At 45.3% G+C, this 23,734-nt stretch overlaps 1 protein-coding gene across 1 annotated transcript in view; it reads right to left on the reverse strand.

Annotated features, from left to right (window-relative positions):
- The window catches only part of PIAS4 (protein inhibitor of activated STAT 4), a 56,588-nt gene that overhangs the window by 4,842 nt on the left and 28,012 nt on the right, over nucleotides 1-23,734 (reverse strand). The window contains exons 4-6 of the mRNA XM_083179372.1: nucleotides 16,147-16,188; nucleotides 15,916-16,006; nucleotides 15,700-15,828 (exon numbers count right to left, since the gene is read on the reverse strand). Of these exons, the coding sequence (XP_083035498.1) occupies nucleotides 15,700-15,828; nucleotides 15,916-16,006; nucleotides 16,147-16,188 (262 nt within the window). The remainder of the gene's footprint in view (nucleotides 1-15,699; nucleotides 15,829-15,915; nucleotides 16,007-16,146; nucleotides 16,189-23,734) is intronic.

Here is a 23,734-nt window from a genome sequence, read left to right on the forward strand (position 1 = left end):
TAACTTTTAGTGAATATCTTGCATATCTCACAGAACTCTTGGCACTCATGCATATTTTTCACAGATGTTGGCACTCAAATCAGTAGTTCCCAAACTTTTTGAATCAAGGCACCCCTACAGTATCAGAATATTTTCATGGCACCCCTAGGCAAAAAGTTTTTTACTGAGAATCAGAAAAAAAAACTATTAAACTAAATAAATTGGGAATACATTTTATCCTTAGGTCCATTTATATGGTGAGGAACAGGATTCCCTTCTGTTTACCCACATATTTTAGAACTGGAAGCCACAAGCACTGATTTTGCCTACTTCATTGACCATAAATAATAATAATAATAATAATAATAATAATAGGATTTTAATACCTACTGGTAAATCCTTTTCTCTGAGTTCTTATGGGATACAGGGAAGTCGTTCATAACGATGGGGAATAAGAGGGTTTCCGTAGGAGACAGGCACTTATAAAACTTTATACAGGGTGTACTGGCTCCTCCCCTCCCTCTAGTCAGTTAATAGAAACTGTGCCGAAGGAGAAGAACAATATGAGAGGAATATGTGTAATATTTAACGTGGCGAGATTCATCCAGCACACCCATACATAACTTTTCAACATACAGGGACCACTAGCGACCACAGAACATGTGGAAATCTCAGGGCCTTAATAATATGTCAACTATTGACAACATTTTGTAAAACACTATGTGTTCCAACTGGAACAACTTGATAAGAAATATCACCTAAGTGACAACACACACTCGTGAACAGCTGAGGTACACGATGTAAACAATAAAGGTTACCTTGGCAACCTCCACCCTTATGACCGCAAGGACACAGGGTAACAGGAGGACCCAGTATTGGTCCACGTCTCACCAGAGTGAGTAAGGCAGAACTTCGCACAGAGGCGGGAGCCCTGTATCCCATAAGAACTCAGAGAAAAGGATTTACCGGTAGGTATTAAAATCCTATTTTCTCTTACATTCTTCTGGGATACAGGGAAGTCGTTCATAACGATGGGGATATACCAAAGACATCAGAACGAGCGGGATTGTGCGGAGATTGCCGCAGCACCGCTTGCCCAAACTGAGTATCTTCAGTGGCCAAAGCATCAAATTTGTAAAACCTGACAAAAGTGTGTTGGCCTGACCATGTAGCGGCTCTACACAATTGTAAGGCCGACACTCCTCGGGCAGCCGCCCAGGAAGTCCCCACTGAACGAGTTGAGTGGGCTTTCACCCCAGCAGGCATAGAAAGCTTCGCCAGCACATAAGCCTGTTAAATAGTTGCACAGATCCAGCGTGCAATCGACTGCTTAGAAGCAGGACGCCCGATCTTTTGGGCATCATAAAGGACAAAAAGTCATCAGTCTTACGAATCCTTGCTGTTCTCCTGATGTATACACGGAGAATCCTTACCACATACAAAGATGTCGGCACCTCAGACTGAGGGCCACTAGCAGGAACCACAATTGGCTGGTTCACGTGGAATGCTGACATTACCTTGGGAAGAAAACGCGGGTTAGTGCGTAATTCTGCCCTGTCTTCATAGAAGATCAAATATGGGCTCTTGCAGGTTAACGCCCCCAGCCCAGAGACCCTCCTAGCCAAAGCTAAGGCTAATAAGACCACCGTCTTCCATGTAAGATATTTTAAATCTATTTCCTCCAGCGGTTCGAACCAGGAGGATCGTAGGAACGTCAGAACGACATCCAAGTCCCATGGTGGAGTAGGGGCCACAAAAGGAGGCTGTACATGCAAGACGCCTTGCAGAAACGTCTGTACTTCAGGTATATTAGCCAGCTTCTTTTGGAAAAAGACAGACAGTGCAGATACCTGCACTTTCAAGGAGCCTAAACGTAGGCCCAGCTCCAAGCCAGATTGGAGGAATTTAAGGAATCTTTCAAGTTTAAACTCCGCCGGAGCAAACTTCCCTTGTTCACACCATCCTACATATCTCCTCCAGATATGATGGTAATGTGCAGCCGTTACTGGCTTCCTAGCACTCGTCATGGTCTTGATGACTGATGTGTGAAATCCCTTCTCTGTTAGGATCTGCCGCTCAACCTCCAGGCCGTCAAACGAAGCTGCTCTAAGGCCTGGAAGAGGCACAGACCTTGCATGAGCAGGTCTCTTTGCAGAGGTAGACGCCACGAGTCCCTTTGAAGACTTAGAAGATCTGGGCACCACGTCCTTCGTGGCCAGTCCGGAGCCACTAGAATGACTTCGGCTCCGTCTCTCCTTATCTTCCTTAACACCCGAGCCACTAGGGGAATCGGTGGGAAGACATAAATCAGGCTGTGGAACTCCCACGGTATGGAGAGGCCGTCCACTCCCTCTGCCTGAGGGTCTCTCGCCCTGGAGAAGTACCTGGATACTTTCCAATTGTGTCTCGATGCCATCATGTCTACTAGTGGGGTCCCCCACCGAGCCACCAGAGCAGTGAACACCTGATGGTGTAGACTCCATTCCCCGGGGTGAAGCTCGTGGCGACTGAGGAAGTCGGCTTCCCAGTTGTCCACCCCGGGTATGAATATGGCAGATAGAGCCTGACAGTGACAGTGACTCTCTGCCCAGGACAGGATCTTTGTTGCTTCCCGCATGCAGGACCTGCTTTTGGTCCCGACCTGCCTGTTCAGAAAGCCACAGTAGTGGCATTGTCTGATTGGATGCGGACAGCCTGCCCGCTGAGGAGAGGGCCCGCCTCCAGGATTGCATAATACACAGCACGTAACTCCAGGTTGTTGTTATGGAGACGTGTTTCCCAGTAGGTCTATTTGCCCTGAAAGGACTGACCCATGGTTACAGCACCCCATCCCAGGAGGCTCGCATCCGTGGTGACTAAGACCCAATTTTGGATGCCAATCCTTCGCCCTGCCAGCAGGTTGGGCGTGTGGAGCCACCACTGGAGTGATAGTCTTGTCCGATGCATCTGAAGATGTGAACTGGACCATTTGCTCAGGAGATCGAGCTGGAAAATCCTGCTGTGAAACCTCCCGAATTGGAGGGCCTCGAAGGAGGCCACCATCTTTCCTAGCAGGACAATGCACTGGTGCACTGAGACCTGGGGGGTTTTCAACAGATCTGTGACCAGCTGTTGAATGGCCGCAATTTTTTCTTGTGGCAGGAACACTCATAAGAGCCGTATCCAACACCATCCCTAGGAACTGGAGTCTCTGCAAAGGGATCAGAGAGGACTTTGCTAAATTCAGGAGCCAACCATGACCCGACAGGGTCTGCATGGTAATCTGTAAGGCTGCCTGCAGCTCCTGCGACGACCTTGCCTTTACAAGCAGGTCGTCCAAGTATGGTATGACACAGATCCCTTGTTTCCTGAGAACCACCATCATCTCCGCCATCACCTTGGTGAATATGTGTGGGGCTGAGGGCAGGCCGAATGGCAGTGCGCGGAACGGATAGTGATCGTTCAGCAGTGCAAACCTCAGATATTTTTGATGAGGTGGCCAAATTGGGATGTGAAGGTAGGCGTCCTTCACATCCAAAGATGCCAAGAACTCCCCCCCTTCCTCCAGTGCCGCTATCACGGCCCGCAAGGACTCCATCTTGAACTTGGTTACAAACAAGAATGGGTTCAGGGATTTTAGGTTTAGTATTGGTTAAAACCGACCCGTCCGGTTTTGGGACCACAAATAAATTTGAATAACCCTGCCCCCTTTCCAGGGGAGGGACCGGGGTTATTACTCTGGCCTGTATTAGTTTTTGGATTGCGTGCTGCAAAACCATTTGGTCCACTGGGGACACTGGAAGGCCTAAGTTGAAAAACCTGTGAGGTGGTTGTATTGCAAACTCCAGCTTGTAGCCGTGCAAAATAAGAGCCCGTACCCAAGAATTGAGGCACAAGGCTTCCCAAACATGGCCGAAGAACGCCAGTCTGGCTCCCACCTCGACCGGAGCTAAAGGTGGAGCCCCACCGTCATGCTGCGGGTTTACTTGCAGCTGCCCCGGATGGCAGCTCTGTGGTGGCCGAAGCAGAAGGCTTCCTGAATTTACCTCGGGAGCCTCTGGCTGCATTTGAACCACCCCCGGCTTTTGGGCGGAATTTGCCGGTCCGAAAGGACTGCTGGGTGTGAGAAGGAAAAGGACGCTTGGGCGCCTGTGGGGTCGATGGCAGGAAGGTGGACTTCCCTGCTGTGGCTTTAGAGATTAACTCATCTAAAGCGCTGCCAAACAACCGTTCGCCTGTGAAGGCAAGGTTTTCTACACTCAGTTTGGAGTCAGCGTCAGCCATCCACTGCCGGAGCCAGAGGGATCTGCGACCCGATACCGCCATGGCTGAGTTACGGCCGTTAATGGCTCCTAACTCTTTTTGCGCCTCACACAGAACTTTAGCTGTGTCCTGAATATGGTGTAATTTCTCAAGACACCTGCGCCACTGTCATGTCACCCAGAAGGCCCATGTGTATATAGACTTTGCCATATAACAACTTGCTAACAGGACGCTGACACGCGCCACTAGCAGTAAAAATGGACTTAAGGGTATTTTCAACCTTTCTGTCCGTGGTGTCTTTCAAAGAGGAAGACCCTGGTACTGGAAGCACCATCTTTTTTGCTAGACAAGACAGAGAGGAATCCACCTCAGGTTGCTCCTCCCACACTTTCCGTCCCGCAGGATCAAATGGAAACGTGGCTTTAAATTTCTTAACCTCATTTCTGGGTTTTTCCATGCTGACTTGAAAGTATTCTCCAAGTCAGTCTGCTCAGGGAAAACAACCTGCTGTTTTTTCTGAGTGGCAAAGAAAGAATCCCCTTCAGAGGACTCAGCTAAGGGAAGGTCAAGCACCTCCCTGATTGCCATAATTAATGGCTCTGTGCCCCGGAGCAGTGACTGTGAAGCATCAGGCTCCTCACCCCCCATGTCTGCTTCTTCAATATCATCCTCATCCCCTGCACCAGATTCAGGGGTTTGAGAGGGTGCACTTCTCTTACGAGATACCCCAGGAGTAGGAGTTATTATATCAACTCTAGCAGAAAGGATTGCAAGCTCCCTCTGCACTCTCCTTGTCTGTGCTGCTGTAGCAGCTAACTGTGAAGTTACAGTTTCTAGCATGGATTTCATCCCTGCTGCCCAGGCAGGCTCCTGTGAGCTGTCCTGTGTGCTACTTTGCTGTCCAGTAAGTTGTGGGGGAACTCCACTACCTTGGGGGGACATGCATGGCTCACAAGTAACTTGTGATGAAGAAGCCGGCACAAACTTATCACTGCACACCATACATGTAAGTTTCCTCACCATTGTGACAAACCAACAATCTCCCCTCACACACAGAGCAAACACAGTGGATATGCAGTGTGATTTAGACACAGATAATTACTATGTGTAGTACTACAGTATCTGAGTAGTTTATAGCTTAACAAGCTAGTGGGGTAGTGTACAGAGGGTAATGGAGGGGACCAATACACCAAACAACCTGAGCTCTCCAATTTTAAGAGCTGGTATACAGTACAGTAATCTAACAGTACTTTACAGTGTATGCAGGCAAGTGTACAAGTACACAAGCGCTGAAAACCTGATGCTGTCTCTGCTAGCAGATTCCCTCTGTTCCACACCGCTGAGGAGTGTCTGGAGCAGTACAATGGCGTTTCCAGCAGCCAGGGAAGAAGCAGGAAGCAGGTTTTGGCACCCTCACAGAGCTATGGTCCCACTCTGGGTAAGCTCCGCCCAGCATAATGGCGCCGGAGCTTACCTGCATTTTTATACTGAGACTGACATTGAAAAATGTCCAACCCGTGGTAAACTGCCCTGGACAGTACAGGAGGCAGTACGCTGTCCCAGTGTAGGCAGGGGGTTGCGCGGTCCCTGTGCAGGGCACCGCCGATACTGCCGCCGCCATCTTGCCGCACAGTCACCCTGGGACCCCGGGGTAGTACTCACCACACGACGTCTTCAGACTGGACTAGGGGTGTGCGGCATGCCAGGGGTGTGCGCGCTGCAGCGCAATGCCCAAGGTAAAATCACCCACGCAGGACAGTGGTCCTGTGGCAGGGACAGCTCGGTACCATGAAGTGGCCTGCAGCTGAACCCATCCCCCAGTCTCCCACAACGCAGGACTGCTGTTGAGTCCAAAACAGCAGTCCCAAAATAATAAAGAAATTAAACAGAAGATAAAACTCTCTGGAGCTCTTCCTGATGCGTGCTTCTCCTGAGGCACATTTCTTAAAACTGACTAGAGGGAGGGGAGGAGCCAGTACACCCTGTATAAAGTTTTATAAGTGCCTGTCTCCTACGGAAACCCTCTTATTCCCCATCGTTATGAACGACTTCCCTGTATCCCATAAGAATGTAAGAGAAAAGTGGAATTGGTTCTAGACCACCAACCTGAGGTACCCCTGCAAGTGTTCCGAGGCACCCCAGACAGACAATGGCAGCGGTACATAGTGTTCTGCTTTGCGGTGTACATTGCTGTATATTGGTCATACACAGGTGCAATCCAACTTCTGACCAAGATGTAGCTTACACCTGCTCGGTTTCCAACCTGGGGTGGATAACCTGGTGCCACTGAACGCAACCAAAGCCACAAGGCTGATTTCCAAATTTAAGTTGAATGTGGGCCAGAGCACCTAACTTGCTAATATTTGGGAATCGATGGTTGCTGCAGTAACTGAGATTACCAACACATTTAAAACTCGCTATGCTAAAATAACTTAAACATGTCACAATGTCTATAAAAAAAATTGTAAGATGAGGCAAAAACTTGATGAAGCCGGTATGCAAATAGTTCAGTACATTATACCTAAGCCAAAAGCAATGGCAAAGATAAAACAGTCTGACCAACAGCAGACTTGTCTAAAAAGGGTTGGGGAAAAAAAAAAAGATGGGGAATTGACTTTAAGGGACCACTGAGAAGACTAAATCAAGGAGTCAGGAAACAGAACCAGACATTGGTTTTAGGTAAAGTGTCCTGAGAAGATGTTAGGAGTATGAAAAATTTAACCCAGGAGGACTCGGACCCAGTCCTTGTATGAGCCATCCGAGCTTCTAGTGTGCAACAAAAGGCAGTCAAATACATCAACTACCTCTTAGAAATGTGGAGAGAGAGCCTGCCACAAAACTTTAGGAAACACATTCAGTTCTGTATTTTCCCAATACACCTATGGAAGCAACACAGGACTCCCACTTCACAAAAGGCTTTGTACCAAGCAGCGATCAGGATTCATAAATGCTTGGCAATGATTGACACAACTGGGCAGTGCTAGTTCAAATAGTGGGTCCCAGAACATAGCAGTAATAACTAGCCTGTCTATAGAACCAGCTCCAGAAAAAAAACAGGTCTAGGGCCAACTCAGTCTCCGTGTGAAGCCAGCCCTGTGTCTGAACAAGGCATCCAGAACGGAGCTACCAATCCCTGTAGCTGAAAGCCCCAGAAACCAAACCACTGCAAGCAGAGCCTATCATTGAAAACAACAAAAGAGCAGAACAGGTCTGCACAGAAGCTACATGAGAGACTCACAAAAGGGTTCCAACAGAGATTTGACAACGTAAGAGAGACTGGCCAGAAACTAATTTTTTTGGTACTCTTTACCTAGGACGGCGCCCATCGCATGCACTAAAGTAACGGGTGCGACGCGACCGACGCCCGCGATTTCCCATAGGGATCAATGTTAAATTTTTCAATGGACGCGATTTTTCAGTTCAATGCCCGCGATTTTGCCATAGGAAACAATGTTAAATGGGCCACAGAGCCCAAATAGGCACCCTTAGCAGTGAAATGTCCCCCACAATTGTTAACGACACCCCACGATCCACGCGAACCCGAAGCGTGGCGAGCGCAGCGAGCCCGCGAGGGGCGGCGGTACGCGTCCTCCGACCTTTTCATACCCCCACTATCCACGTCGGCGTGGAGTTGAGAATAGAATAGTGTGGCGAGTGCAGCGAGCCCCGCGAGGGGACGCGGATACCTGTGAAGCCTGCGTAGGGCCGCGTTTACCTGTGAAGGTATTCGCGTCCGCTCGCCACGCTTCGGGCTCGGTGGCTCGCTGTGCTCGCCACACTATTCTATTCTCAACTCCACGCCGACGTGGATAGTGGGGGTATGAAAAGGTCGGAGGACGCGTACCGCCACCGCTTGCCACGCTCCGGGTTCGCGTGGATCGTGGGGTGTCGTTAACAATTGTGGGGGACATTTCACTGCTAAGGGTGCCTATTTGGGCTCTGTGGCCCATTTAACATTGTTTCCTATGGCAAAATCGCGGGCATTGAGGCATTGAACTGAAAAATCGCGTCCATTGAAAAATTTAACATTGATCCCTATGGGAAATCGCGGGCATCGAGTCGGTCGCGTCGCACCCGTTACTGTAGTGCATGCGATGCCTGCGATTTTTTACACCCGATGACCGCGATGGACATCGTGGGCGCCGTGCTAGGTAAAGAGTACCATTTTTTTTTCTTACAGGCAGAAGCTAACTAGATGCAGTGCTAGTACTGCCAATATGGATTCAAAACCATTGCAGAGATGATGGTCCCTAAAAAAAGATTAAACAAAGGACTGGCAAACATAGGCACAGCCATTACCAGCTGTAGGCACTGCTAGTTCTGACCCAATGAGAAAGCCAACCAAGAGGAATGTGAAATATATATATATATATATAAATAATGGGGGGGGGGGGGGGTCCCCTTCCTGCGCTTACAGTATAGGAGCAGCACCTCTGAGGGGTCCTCTGTTAGGCGAGACCCAAATGATAGAAATGGAAAAAGGGGGGGGGGGGGGTTTCAGAGGGTGCTTTTGATAATAAAACACTTACAGTTGACATTAACATTTAATATGAAATATACATACATATACATATACATACATATACACATACATACATACACACACACACACACACACATACCCAAATTAGTTTGTCAAATGTACACAAAGTGGTGAACAATCTTATGTAGATACAACTCTGTTCAGTTGGTCAATTAAGTCGAAAGCAAGAGTACCAACACGTTTTGTCAGGTCATGACTTCATCAGGGGCAGAACGTGCAACAATAACAATACAAATTGAGTGATCATTTCACAGTTATAAAAAGAGGAAATACAAATAATATTACAGGTGGCAAGAACAGGGATGGAGATGGAGGAGAAGAACAATAACCAAAATGGATGTTTCACCTATGTTACATAAAGATTAACCCAAAACACCACATGGTGGTATAATCAAAGTTGTCAATAGATTTTGGTGATTTTTCATCCTATGAATCCCATAACATTTCATTCAATCTGAGGACGAATCTTTATTGCCCTGGTATGTAATTAATTTTTTGTATGAAGTGTGATCATGCCTACAATAGCGGTCAAATTCTGATTGTATTTCAAATCTATATATAGAATTGTATCAGGACCGATATTGAAATACCCGTCTACGGATACTCTTGTATAGGACAAACATAGGTATTTTTATACCATGTGGTGTTTTGGGTTACTCTATGTAACATAGGTGATACATCCATCTTGGTTATTGTTCTTCTCCATCCCTGTTCTTGCCTCCTGTAATATTATTTGTATTTCCTTTTTTTATAATTGTGAAATAATCACTCAATTTGTATTATGACTTAGTTATTGTCGGTTGCACGTTCTGCCCCTGATGAAGTCATGACATGACGAAACGCGTTGGGCCTCTTGCTTTCGACTGAATTGACCAACTGAGTTGTATCTACATAAGATTGTTCACCACTTTGTGTACATTTGACACCCTAATTTGGATATATATATATATATATATATATATATATATATATATATATATATATCAGAACGCCACGGCACTCCAGACAATGAAATAGTGGAAAAGAATCTTCTTTATTGAAGCACAGCAATAACAAGCAGCAACGTTTCGATACTATGTGTATCGTCTTCAGGCTAGTATAACAAAGTGAACATACACATATTTAACATGATCATACACCAATAGCATTCGGTGAATCTCCCGCCAAGAGCGTGAGGCGTATGATCATGTTAAATATGTGTATGTTCACTTTGTTATACTAGCCTGAAGACGATACACATAGTATCGAAACGTTGCTGCTTGTTATTGCTGTGCTTCAATAAAGAAGATTCTTTTCCACTATTTCATTGTCTGGAGTGCCGTGGCGTTCTGCCGTCTATACATTTTCCTGCTAAAGGCACCAGCAACATACTAGGAGGCTGTGCCGGGCATCAAAACTGTCTATGTCTATACATATACATATACATATACATATACACATATATATATATTTATTTATATGTTTATACATTTCATATTAAATGTTAATGTCAACTAAGTGATTGTTTTATAATATATAGACATGCCTGAGGTCAACATGGTTGGAAGGTGGACCAGCATTAGATAGACAATGGCTAGGTCGATAGTAAAAAGGTCGACATAGGCATTTCCCATTTCTGTCCCAAATGTTGACATGGATACCGCATCAGTACTGCTGCATTTGCCATGCTTCTGGCACGGTATTCTGTTCTACCTTCACACACTAGTGGATGGTAGGGAATGAACTACCGCCTGTGAAAGTGAAAAACCCATGGCGACCTTTTGACTGTCAACCTAGCCATTGTCAACCTAATACTTGTATCTACCTTCCATGACGACCTTTGGCATGTCGATCCAACGACCGTATACCACTCCAACTTCAGACTGTATTCTCTTCTTTTTTTAGCCATTAGGCAATCTCAACCCTTTAACGCATGGGCTTCAAACTGTGGCCCTCCAGATGTTGTGAAACTACAAATCCCTGTATGCCTTGCCACAGTTGTGCTATAAGGGAGTGTTAAAACTGTGGCAAGGCATGCAGGGATTTGTAGTTTCACAACATCTGGGAGGGCCACAGTTTGAAGACCCATGCTTTAACCATTAGTTCAAAGCATGTTTAAATAGCGCTACTGTCTTACCCTCTTATCCCCACTGACATGATGCTATTCCACTTGTCCATTACCCTTTCTGTGAAGTAATTTTTTTAAACTATCCCCTGAACCTGCCTCCCTCCAGTTTCAGAGTTCCAATACGTCTTTTCCTTTGAAGGTGGTTTTCATCCTGTATCTTGTTAATACCTTTGGTATATATGAAAGTTTGTCATGTCTCCCCTCTATTCTCAGCACCTAATGATACATTTTAAGATATTTTAGTCTTTCTGGGTATGTTTAATGCACTATTTTTGTTGTCCTTTTTTCACTGGTGGGGGGGGTTTCAACACAATTGCGCTGCTGTGTACAATGTAAAGAAAACTCTGAGTTCAGTTGAGGCTCGACCAGAAAGAAATGATACTGGACACGCTTGTAAATTGTATTATTTTATAAATGTAAAAAAGATAAACACATACATACACAAAGCTAAAACATGAATATATAAAAACATATAAGGTCATAGAGGGTTAAATCCCAAATGGTGCGGAGTGTCTCCAAGGTTGGATGTAGATAGCCCAATAATGGGAATAACTCAGTTCAGATCCTGAATTAATTATTTATAATCAGGTGGAACGAAATAACCCGCAATGGGGTGTTAGTAATGCCAGTTTAGCATGTAGACAGACATGCACTAGGTGGGAGGCAGTTCAAACAATTAGAATGGGGTAATTGGAATTTTCTCACCCATATATTGAAGATAGCGGGGAGCTTAATGGATGTTTAGCTCGACCCTGTAGTAGGATTATATCCCAATGGCGGGATCAGACAGCCAGGAAAAACTGTGAGCGTGGAAGCGGTATGATGGGCGCTAAATAGCGCTACAGCAGATGTCCCCAATATGGTGATCCGGGGGACCGGCCGTATGCTGGTAGACTACTTCCTTGCCGGAGTAGCAGTATGTCCCGTCGGTGCTGCCGGAGATGGTGTTGTAGCGGCGGGCACAGGGATTAGCCGGTGGCTGCGTGGAAAGCCGATGTCGGAAGTGCGGCAAAAGGTGAAGCCGTGCTGTTAGCTGAGGGCGGGACCTTGGAGACACGTCTGGAGGTTTTGGATATTGCGTCAACGCGTTTCGTACCCTCTGTGGTTGGGAACTTTTTCAAGACAAGTATATTCATGTTTTAGCTTTATTGTGTATGTATATGTGTTTATCTTTTTTACATTTATAAAATACAATTTACAAGCGTGTCCAGTATCATTTCTTTCTGGTCGAGCCTGAACTGAACTCAGAGTTTTCTTTACATTGTACACAGCAGCGCAATTGTGTTGAAACCCCCCCACCTTTTGTCCACCCTTTATGAGCTGGGCTAGCTCATCCAACACGTGCAGCAGCTGGTTAGATATTCAATTGTTGTAGATCACAGAACATCTTAACCCTTTATTTATTTTTCATTATTGGAGCGCCAGGAATGTGAATTGGTCGATGCCATTTTGGTATCAATTCCAATTTACAACCTCTGTTTTTTTGCTAAATGTATTTATATCCTTTTGGAGATATGGCCTCCAGAACTGGACACCGTACTCTGTGCTAACAATCTAAACAGTGGCATTACTACTTTTTGCCTGCTACTGATTCATCCCCCTAGGTTACATTGCTTTCCTAGGGATTGGGGAGAGGGGATAATTGGAAAAAAACCCGTGCACAAGTTACACCAGTTAAATAAACAAGTAATGTGGTTTAAATGTATGTATATAATTATGAATCCACAATGTGTATAATTATAGGTTATATCACTCCTGTGGAGGTGCACCCCTGAAAGTAGAAAATGTACTGATTCAAAAGGGAAAAAAGAAAAAAGTACTCTCCTTTGTTTGGGGGCACGCTTTATCAAATGAAGAAAAACTTTGGTTTGAAATATTAATGGGTTCTAAAATATAACTTTTAATTATTTACATTTAAAAGGCTGTTATTGACATAAACATAGACAGACTACATAAAACATAGAGAAGTGGTAGAAACCACTTTATGAACTCATTAGAGTTCTTCCAGCAATGTGTCGCTGGTATAAGATCAAATGTAGATTTTAATAATATGGATCTACATATAGTTTAAATGCACTAACAAATGAGTGTTTTAGATGCTAGTAGCGAAATGGATGTGAAATTGGGTCCGGTCACTAACAATAAATTGTATGGTGTGTACTACCCAATACAATCTGAAGATATGATTAAACAATTCGTGTCAAAAATTTATTTATTTAACAAATATCAATCTTCTAATGTATGCCGACAACCGGGAAATGCAGTGGTAGCCACTATTTGAGGTTACAATAATGCCTTATTAACAATAGGTAAGAAAAAATGTATAAAGACTCCTCAGGCAGAGACAACACAATTACTGCTATCGTGTCGACCAACTAGTCCTAGTCCAAAGTCGACACCGTGAATGTGTAGCATTAATAGCCTGTTTGTATGGAGTGACTGGTATAGCAGAAAGTATAGCGTCTGCTGTCTCTTTCCCCGGGATAAGGTGCCCTGTTGATAATTAATCAGTGCAGGGTCTAGCCGAAATCCTTAAGGTAGAGATGAGAGTGCTATTAAACTGAAAGATATAGAGAGTGCTATAGTAGGGTGTATAAAAGAGACGGCTTATATCCAGTGGGTTAGTACGCTGCTGCTTTCTATTGTCAATGCATTGATAGGGAGTGAGCGGTACTCACCAAAGGATTGCGTTATATACTTTGGTGCAAGTATGTGATGCCCTGTTGACTGATTGTCAGTGCAGGGTCCTATCATCTCTTGCCCGGGGTGATGAGAATATCCCTAGTAAAAGTTGGTGCCGGAGGATATAAATAACACTATCTCTAGAAAGGAGGTTATAGTTGTACTCTATATATGCCTCCTCCTATTGCTGCAGGCAAAAGCGGATCTATGTGATTGTCAAAGAGAAATCAAAAAAGAGTGCCCCTTTAAATGGGAGCTCCTGCTGGGATTTGCTCAGAGCAGCTTAATAGAGACAGTAAGAAAATATATATGGCCGATAGTTGTAAGGTATTGTAACCAGAAAGTATTGGACTTGAGTGCAGTTATACGGTGAGGTAAGAGTGGCTATCACTGCTTACCCGTTGTCGGAGAGCTCCGTGTCCTCCGCGAGCTCTCGGGCTGTGATCCGGACGGCGCAAAGTGACGGCGTCAGAGATTGCCGGCGCCAGGTACAATGTTGCCCAAGGCTGAGCAGACAACTGTTTCGCTTGGGGGCGAGCTTCGTCAGTGCTGACGTGTGTCCTACACGTCATAGTATTTATTACTGCCCTCACAATTGGCTAATGCCTATGGGTGTGTTGGGACAGTTCTAATGTGTCTTTAGGGGGTATGCCTTGCTACGGAAATTTAAAGGCAATATATGGATAATAGATTTTATCTCATAGGAGGGTAAATTCTGTTAGGGAGGATGGCACAAGGTTGAAAAATAATAATAAATGATACTACTGATAAATGATACTAATTGATCAAAAACGGGAATCGGAAAAGCCGCAAATGTATGTCATAGTTCTGAAAGGCTGAAAAGATTCTGAAAGGCTGCTACGGAAAGTTAAAGGCAATATATGGATAATAGATTTTATCTCAATGGGGGTTAAATTCTGTTAGGGAGAATGGCACATGGTAATAGGATGGTTGAAAAATAATAATAAATGATACTAATTGATAATAAACGTGAATCGGAAAAGCCGCAAATATATATCATAGTTCTGAAAGGCTGGCGCTATGGTAAATACAAATCAAAATAAATAATAGTAATTGTGCAATAGTAAAAATTCCTGCATAGTATATGTGAATGTAAATATAAGTATAAAATAAACAAACAAATACTTATAAAGCAAGTGCCTATCGGTGGATCAACCATTATGGATTGGACTGATCTAAGATAAAGGAGGAATGCTATGGTTTAAAAGGATCTGGTAAAGGACGTTATGGATGGCAAAAATCCATACTGATGTACAGATAGATTGGTAACCATGGTGCTGCAGTAAATGTATCAGGTATTCTACATTGCTTTCCTGCCTTTATGTCACTTGAAATAGCGACTACCAAGTCCCTTTCACTAGTCTGCAACAGAACGGTTAATACCAAATTTAGCCTTTGGGTTTGAGACCAAAGTGCATCATGTTGCATTTTTTAGCATTCAGCTGTGGCTGCCACGTTCTTGACCAATCCTCTGGTATCCTCTGGGCCCCAACAGCATCTGCCCCTCGCTCCACCATCTCTCAGAAGCTGTGAGGGTTCCCCACTAATCAGGCATCCCTGCGTGAGTACTGACAGCATGGCTATGGTTGCAGCTATCGGGATGCTCTGTTGCTTGCAGCTGTAGCAAAGGTCCCTAATGGAAGTGACTGACCAGCTCACCAATGCGGCTGTCCATGGTGCCAGGTGTCGGATCGCCTGTGCAGGGCATTACTCATCCACTGCACCGCTACACATTTGTTTCAAGTCAGACCTGGGAGTCAGTATATAGGGGACAGGAAGGCTAGGCTTTGTAGGCAATTAAAATGAAGCCTTTTCGTCGCTGCCTCTCCAGCTGGCCTATACCTACTGTAATAACTCCAGTGCCCGCACTAGTGGACGATAAAGAAAATGTTATACATTCCAATAAAGCATTGTAAAGTATAAAACTATTTAAAAAAAAAAAAAAAAAAAAAAAAACCTCACGTACACCTTTTTCTATGTTGACCTAATTTTGTCCTTTCATGTGTGGACCAATAGTGGCCGGCAGACACGGTCGACTTAATAAATGGTAACCATTTATAAAGATATATAGGGAAGAGCAGCAAAGTTGACAAATATGATCCATACATACAGTGCTTGGGCTTACCTTTCCATAATTTCCCCAGGTTACTGTTACTCTGTTGCTAGCTGATGACAGATACATGAGATTGGTGAGATTTATGGGGCGGCAAGGCCGCTTGGGTTCCACACCAGGTTTATTGGAGGGATAATAGCCCTGTGTAAATGTATGATGACAATAAATAATCAAGAACTGTATTACATTACACACATGTGCGCACAATCATAACTGCAAAAAACTCACCGGTACTGAACAATAGTTGTGATTGACCTTTACAGCAATGTTGGGTGGGTACTGATCCTCCTGTGGACAGCTAGTATCAGTGTAACAAATCCTGAAAGTAAATAGAAATATAATATGATTAGTGTCTATTTTGTATTGGATAACTAAATATGAACACAGATGGACCACTACTATACATTCTCTTCTAGGAACAGAACTATCAATGCTGTTGTCCTTGTAAAATCCACTTACCTCAAAACCACTTGAACAGATTTGGTGCCAGGATTTAAATCCCTAAGAACAGGAAAAAAAACAAAAAATAAAATGAAAGGCTAAAGACAGACAGACATTAGTATTAATTTAGAAATCATGTGAAGTAGATAAGTGACTAAATAACTACATCAAATCAATTTCAAGTTTTGAGTCAATAACTAGTCCCCTTACGGCGGCTGGCGAATCTTCCGCCATCCCCTGCAAAGAATGCACGAGCTCCACCTGTAGGGAACATCGGAAGCCATATCGCATGCAAATCGCATGCTTTCTTAGGGTTTGCGAGCCTGATGCGCACTCACGTGTGAGCGCATATCCGCAGCCAGATAGAGAGGGCAGGCAAGACTATATAGTGCAGATCTGCACTATATAGTGTAAATTGTGCCCCTCTAGCATGCCGTGAGATGCGAGTCCCGATGCGATCTGATCGTGTCGGGACTCGCATCTCACGGCAGGATCTACCGTGTGTACACACCATTAGTATGTGTACAACACTGCTTTGCCATAAAAAAAATTACTTTTTCTAAATGTCACAAAGTACAGATAATAAATTCAAGGATAGATACAGATCATGGTAATTATGTAGGACAAACACTCTTCCAGATTCTGGCAGAATAGCTTGGGTCTACAAGCAAACCTACTTTTAGAGAATATGAGCACTGTAGCTTATTGCCCGACTAATCTCTCTGCAGCAAAACATTAAGTGCCATGGACCATGTTTGCAAATGATCAGTTGCCAATTATAGACTGGGGTGTTATACATAGAACTAGCTATAGGACAGATTTTTTGTATGATAATCCGGATCTTGTGTGCACGGCACCCACTAAGCAAATTGCTTAGGGGACGATTCTGCGTAAGAAAATCGCATGGCATGCGGTTTTTGCGTGCGATGTGATTTTCCTATGTTAATTTATTCACTGCTCTTTTTTGACCCCCGGGCGGTGCGATCGCATCGCACCGCAAAATCGCATGCAATTTTTCAGGGTGCGATGCAATTTACTTTACACTTATATGAGATGCAATGAGATTGAGGCAACCCCCCCCGCCAACGGCGTGGTGAGCGCAGCGAGCCTCAAGGGGGACGGCGGAACGCGTCCTCCCGACCTTTTCATACCCCCACTATCCACGTCAGCGTGGAGTTGATTTTATATAGTGTTGCGAGTGCAGCGAGCCACCGAGCCCAAAGCATGGCGAGCCCCGCGAGTAGACGCAGAATACATGTAACATAATCCACGTCCCCACGCTTTATGCTGGACACACTAAAATAAACTCCACTCCGACGTGGATAGTGGGGGTATGAAAAGGTCGGGAGGATGCGTTCTGCTGCGCTCGCCATGCTTCGGGGCGGCTTGGATAGTGGGGGGGGGGGGGGGGGGGGTGCCTCAATCTCATATTAGTGTATAGTAAATTAAATGGCATTGCACCCTATAAAATAGCATCGCGCCGCCCATGGCAAAAAAAGAGCAATGAATAAATTACATAGGTTATGTAATTATAGGCTAATTGGGCGCCGTGATAATACACAAGTACTGATAATCCAGTTTTCACTTATTACTAATCCTAAATTGATCTCTCTCCCCAATTACACCTCACCTCTGAGGTGAAGTTCTGCCAGTGACCACTAGAGGCCACTCAACGGACCAAATGACTAACAACGTCAAAGCAAAATGATGTGGTACAAACTTGCTGGATATAGACAGAGAACTGTTAAACCAGATTGGAGGTGTTAGAGATTTTGGCAGGTTTTAATCTAGTCAGCTCTTAAATTATGTGCATGAACATTCACAGTATCCGATTAGTAACAAGAGACAACTAAAATATTACTGGTTGGTAATTCTACCCCTAAGCAAGGTAAACACTGAAGCCAGGCATAGATCTATTGTTACTAAAGCTGGCCATACATCAGAAAGATCGATCTTAAGATCGATTGCGCTCATGATTGTGTAAAATTTCCCTTGAAATCCTCGGCAGTCCTTGGTGGTTTTTGGACACACAATCTATCATACAATCAATCATACAATCAATCATACAATCAATCTGATGCATGATTGTGTACACAAGATGTGCACCCAATCTGCATACAATCCATTTTACAATAAATTGAGATTGTATGATTGAGTACAATATCTTTCTGATGTATGGCCACCTTAACAGTTTTTGCACAGCAGCTTGTTAAACTCTGCACAAAAAGTAAAAGGTTTTCTTTTATATTTGATGTGGGTGAAGTAGCTATAAAGAATAGTACCAAACATCCTCTAATTCATGGTAGTGTCCTTAGCCACAATTTTGAGTGAGCCTACAGTTAACACAGTCCTCAGAAGTCCAATGCTTGCACATTTAGCAAAATCAGTAAAGTTTTTCCTGAAGAGAAATGGTCATTGCTGCCTTTTTGGACACCAGATCACCCTCCAAAAGTAGTCTCCCCTCATTGTGCAGGAACACACACCTGCCTGCTGCCATTCCGGTGCAAGTTCTGTACGGTTGGTGCCCCAATTCCGCAGCTGAATCAACTTTAGGAGATGGTCCTGGCACTTGCAGTGGAAATGGGTTTGGGATTAAGTTCATTGTCATAGCAGGGACTTTGCAATTAACTACAATTTATATGATCACTTCATGGACACTCTGGAGTAGGGATCCTTGGGCATTTTTTTCAATCCTGGGAATTGGCATCCCTAAAAAATAGAAACCGGTCCCCCACAATAAGTTACTTACTACGGGGGAGCAGGTGGAGGCAGTGGGTGGGTGTTTCGTGAGGCGGGGAAGTGCCGTGCCGGGCTGCCAAGCTTCTCAATTGGAGCCAGGAGAGGGCTGCGAGAGAGTTCCAGAAGCTTCGGCGGTACAGCAGTGTGGCCTGCGCATCGTGACCTTTAACCTAATCACACTGCGCAGGCCGGGAACACTGGGCTCAGATGCTGCCTGGCATTAGACTGCGCAGGCCGGGAACACTGGGCTCAGATGCTGCCTGGCATTACACTGCGCATACAGGGAATGGTTCATTGGAAGCTGGGAGGAGATTCAGGAGAAGAATCAGCAGTTCATCACTGCTGCAATGTTTATGTCATGCCAGGATGATCAGGATACAAATGGTTTCCGTATTGTTTGCCAATAGTATAGGGCACATATAGGCACAATAGCAGTATTGCACATTTACAAATTCAAGATGGGTGCAGAGAGCCAATAGCAGCTCATTGCATTATCAACATACACCCTTTAGGCCCATACACACGGGACGACTGAGCTGAAAGCCGCTCAAAACAGCAAGTTTAAGCATTTCAGCTTAAAGCCGCCCAGTGACTATGGCCCGGCGATGAGCGCTGCTATGCGCTCAGGGAAAGCCGCTCATCTGCTCAGTGTGTATGCACTGAGTGGCTTTCCCCCCAGCAAGGACAGCAGTCATCGCCGGGCATAAATCGCCCAGTGTGACTGGACCTTTAGAATGGCTAATATTAGCCAGGGATAGGCAGGCAGTTTAATGGGTTAGAGTAACTTTTTAAGAGCTCCTGAAAACAGAAGACTCAAGAGGTAGGCCTGGTGGGTGGTGGCCACACAGCACTCAAAAGAAAGAAAGCCATAAAATAAAATGCATTTACCCAACCACCTTGCCAAAAAATAAACTAAAAAAAAAGAAGGTCTTTTTTGTGGGTGCACCTCTAATAAACTAACTTTTAAGAATTACCTTTATTATTTTATTATTAACCCCTTCCCGACATTTGACCGGCGAATCAGACGCTCGGTAACACAGGGATCAATCACCGCCGGGTGTGAGGGGGCGTGAGGGGGTCACCGGTGATGACCACACCTCACCCCACCTGCCCCCAAGGCTGTGATTGGTCCGTCGGACCAATCACAGCCTTGGCGCGTGATTTAAACTAACGGTGACTGCGCTGCAGACGCCATTCCGGTCTGGAATTGCGTGCAGAGCGGTCACCGTGCCAATCTGTCGTGATATACTGACCTGATCCTTGCCTGATACTTACCTGATCACCGCTGGTAGCGTGCTGCCAGCAGCTGGATGCTTCCTGGATCTTGTGACTTTCTGTGTGCTGCTGCTGCAGTGTCATAGAGTGACAGATAGTGACAGATAGTGACAGATAGTGACAGATAGTGACAGATAGTGACAGATAGTGACAGATAGTGACAGATAGTGACAGATAGTGACAGATAGTGACAGATAGTGACAGATAGTGACAGATAGTGACAGATAGTGACAGATAGTGACAGATAGTGACAGATAGTGACAGATAGTGACAGATAGTGACAGATAGTGACAGATAGTGACAGATAGTGACAGATAGTGACAGAGTGCTATATTTTGTGTCTGCTGCCCCCCCTTTTGTGCTGATCAGTATATCTGTGCTGATCAGCAACTTTTTGGGGGTGCAGGTTTTTTTTTTATATATATACACACCTGTCAGTTGCACCAAAGGTTGTGCTGCCTGTGCAACTGACTGCTGCCCCCCCTTTTGTGCTGATCAGTATAAATTAACTGATCAGCAACTTTTTGGGGGTGCAGGTTTTTTTTTTTTTTATATATATACCCTGTCAGGTTGCACCCACAGTTGTGTGCCTGCTGCCCCTCACTGCTAATCAGTGTTGCATCACTGATCTGCAGTTTTTTTTTTTTGGAGAGTGCAGTGGGGTTTTGTTTTTACACCCACGTTGCTTTTGTGGGTGTCCTGTGGCCGCTGAGCGCTGATCAGTGACGTACATCACTGAACAGCATTTTTGGCACAGGGTTGATATAATTTTTTTTTTTATTATTGGGATCAAATTCCTGTATAAAGTATTTTTTTTTTCTGCACTACATACACACTACACACCCCCCGTGTTGAAATAAAGTTTGTACCCCCCCTACACTATACACGTGTTGAAACATTACACTTACAGAAACACAAAAATAAAAATGGCATCCCAAATGTCATCCCAGTCATCCAGAAGAATGTATTCAGCGGAGGAGGCATATGCCATGCTTGCCTCTGACTCTGACACAGCCAGTGACGAAAGCTGGGAATTTGAAGGATTCGTCTTAACCTCATCTTCCTCCTCTAGTGATGAGGGACCCCCTCAAAGACGCCCCCGTAGAGCAGCTGAGACCCCCCCCAAATGATTGATCCCGTATGGACCCCACCACCAGACAATTTTGAGCCCCAGGTTCCTGAGTTTTTGGCCATCCCAGGAATCCAATTTAATTCAGCAGGTCTCAGAGAAATTGACTTTTTCAAATTATTTTTCTCTGATGATTTTATAAATTTAATGGTGGACCAAAGTAATTTATATGCCCAGCAGTTTATTGCTCAAAACCCCACGTCATCATTTGCTAGGTGGACCCCTGTAGATGCAGTAGAGATGATGACGTTTTGGGGTCTGGTGTTACATATGGGCATAGTAAAAAAGCCAGAAATTAGGCAATATTGGAGTACAGATGTTCTGTACAGCACCCCACTTTACCGTATGGCCATGGCTCGGACTCGTTTTGAGACAATCCTTACATTTTTACATTACACCGATAATGCACAGTGCCCACCCAGAGATGATCCCACCTTTGACCGGCTATTCAAAGTCAGGCCGGTCATTGATCATTTCAGTGCCAAATTTGCAGAGATGTACATCCCTGAAAAATTTATTTGTATCGACGAGTCCCTTATACATTTTAAAGGAAGGGTTAAATTCCGCCAGTACCTTCCCAGTAAGAGGGCAAGGTATGGCATAAAAATGTATAAACTGTGTGAAAGCACCTCAGGGTACACCCACAGGTGTAGTAGTAGTACGTTTATTTATAAGGCGCCACAAAGTGTCCGCAGCGCCGTACATAGCAAAAAAAAAAAAAAATTACAAGGTAACGTACAGGGTGTGTAGAAAGATACAGTATAAATAGGGGTATAGCTGGTAGAACTAAAATCAGCATCAGTTCAGAAGTAGGTGTCAAAACAGTCAAGGAGACCGAAGATGAAGCAGAGGAAGGGAAGAACAGGACAGGAGCACAGGTGAGGCAATGAGGTAGGGTGAGTATGTGAGGAAGGAGGGCCCTGCTCATAAGAGTTAACATACTAAAAATAGGTGGGTGGACGAACGAAACACAATAGGATAAGTAGGAACGGAGGGGAACGGAGGCAGGATAGGAGGATTAAAAGAGGTTAGGAGGAGGGATAGGCTAGTCGAAAAAAGTGGGTTTTGAGGGAGCGCTTGAAGGAGGTAAGGGAATCCGATAGCCTGATGGGTGGCGGGAGGTTGTTCCAGTGCAGGGGGGCAGCGCGAGAGAAATCTTGGACACGGGAGTGGGAGGAGGTGATTAGGTGAGAGGTCAGTCGGCGGTCAGCGATGGAGCGAAGAGGACGGGAGGGAGTGTGGATAGAGATCAGTGAAGAGAGGTAGGGAGCTGTGGAGGAGGAGAGAGCCTTGTAGGTGGTGGTGAGGAGTTTAAAGAGAACTCGGAAAGGAATGGGGAGCCAGTGAAGAGATAAACAGAGGGGGGAGGCGGAGGTAGAGCGGCGGGAGAGGAAGATGAGCCTAGCAGCAGCGTTAAGAATGGATTGGAGAGGTGCGAGGCGGGTGAGAGGTAGCCCAGAGAGAAGGATGTTGCAGTAGTCAAGGCGGGAGATGACAAGAGAGTGAATGAGAATTTTGGTCGCGTCAGTGGAGAGGAATGGTCTGATGCGTGAGATGTTGCGTAGGTGAAAGCGGCAAGACTGTGAGAGAGCACGAATGTGGGGGGTGAAAGAGAGGGAGGAGTCAATGATGACACCGAGGCAGCGCGTTTGGTCGGTGGACGTGATCTCGGTTTCACCAATGCTGATGGAGATAGTGGGAGAAGAGGGGATGTTCGGGGGATGGAAGATTAGAAGTTCAGTTTTAGCCATGTTTAGTTTCAGGAAGCGTTGGGTCATCCAGGCTGAGATGGCCGTGAGGCATTCGGAGACCTTGGACAGAAGTGATGGGGATAAGTCGGGGGAGGAGAGATAGATTAGGGTATCATCAGCATAAAGGTGGTAATGAAAACCATAGGAGCTGATGATGGTGCCCAGAGAGGTGGTGTAGAGGGAGAAGAGGAGAGGGCCAAGGACTGACCCTTGGGGAACACCGACTGGCTGGGGGGTAGTAGGAGAGGAGGAGCTCGGAGTGGAGACGGAGAAGGAGCGATCGGAGAGGTATGAGGTGAACCAGGAGAAGACCGTGCCAGTGATGCCAAAGGAGCGGAGGGTGTTGAGCAGGAGAGGGTGGTCAACAGTGTCAAAGGCAGCCGACAGATCAAGCTGGATGAGGATAGAGAAGAGGCCTTTGGATTTAGCCGATAGTAGATCGTTAGTGACTTTGGTCAGGGCAGTTTCAGTGGAATGTAAAGGGCGGAACCCGGATTGGAGGGGGTCTAGAATGGAGTTAGCAGTAAGGTGGCTTAGGAGACGATTATAGGTCAGATGTTCTAGGAGTTTGGAGGCAAAAGGGAGGAGGGAGATGGGCCTGTAGTTGGATGGAGAGTTGGGGTCCAGATTTGTTTTTTTGAGAATTGGGGAGACAAGAGCGTGTTTGAAGGAGGAAGGGAAGATCCCAGAGGATAGGGAAAGATTAAAGAGG

Source organism: Crinia signifera, chromosome 1 (assembly GCF_055691185.1).
Source record: "Crinia signifera chromosome 1, ASM5569118v1, whole genome shotgun sequence".
In the NCBI taxonomy this organism is placed as follows: domain Eukaryota; kingdom Metazoa; phylum Chordata; class Amphibia; order Anura; family Myobatrachidae; genus Crinia; species Crinia signifera.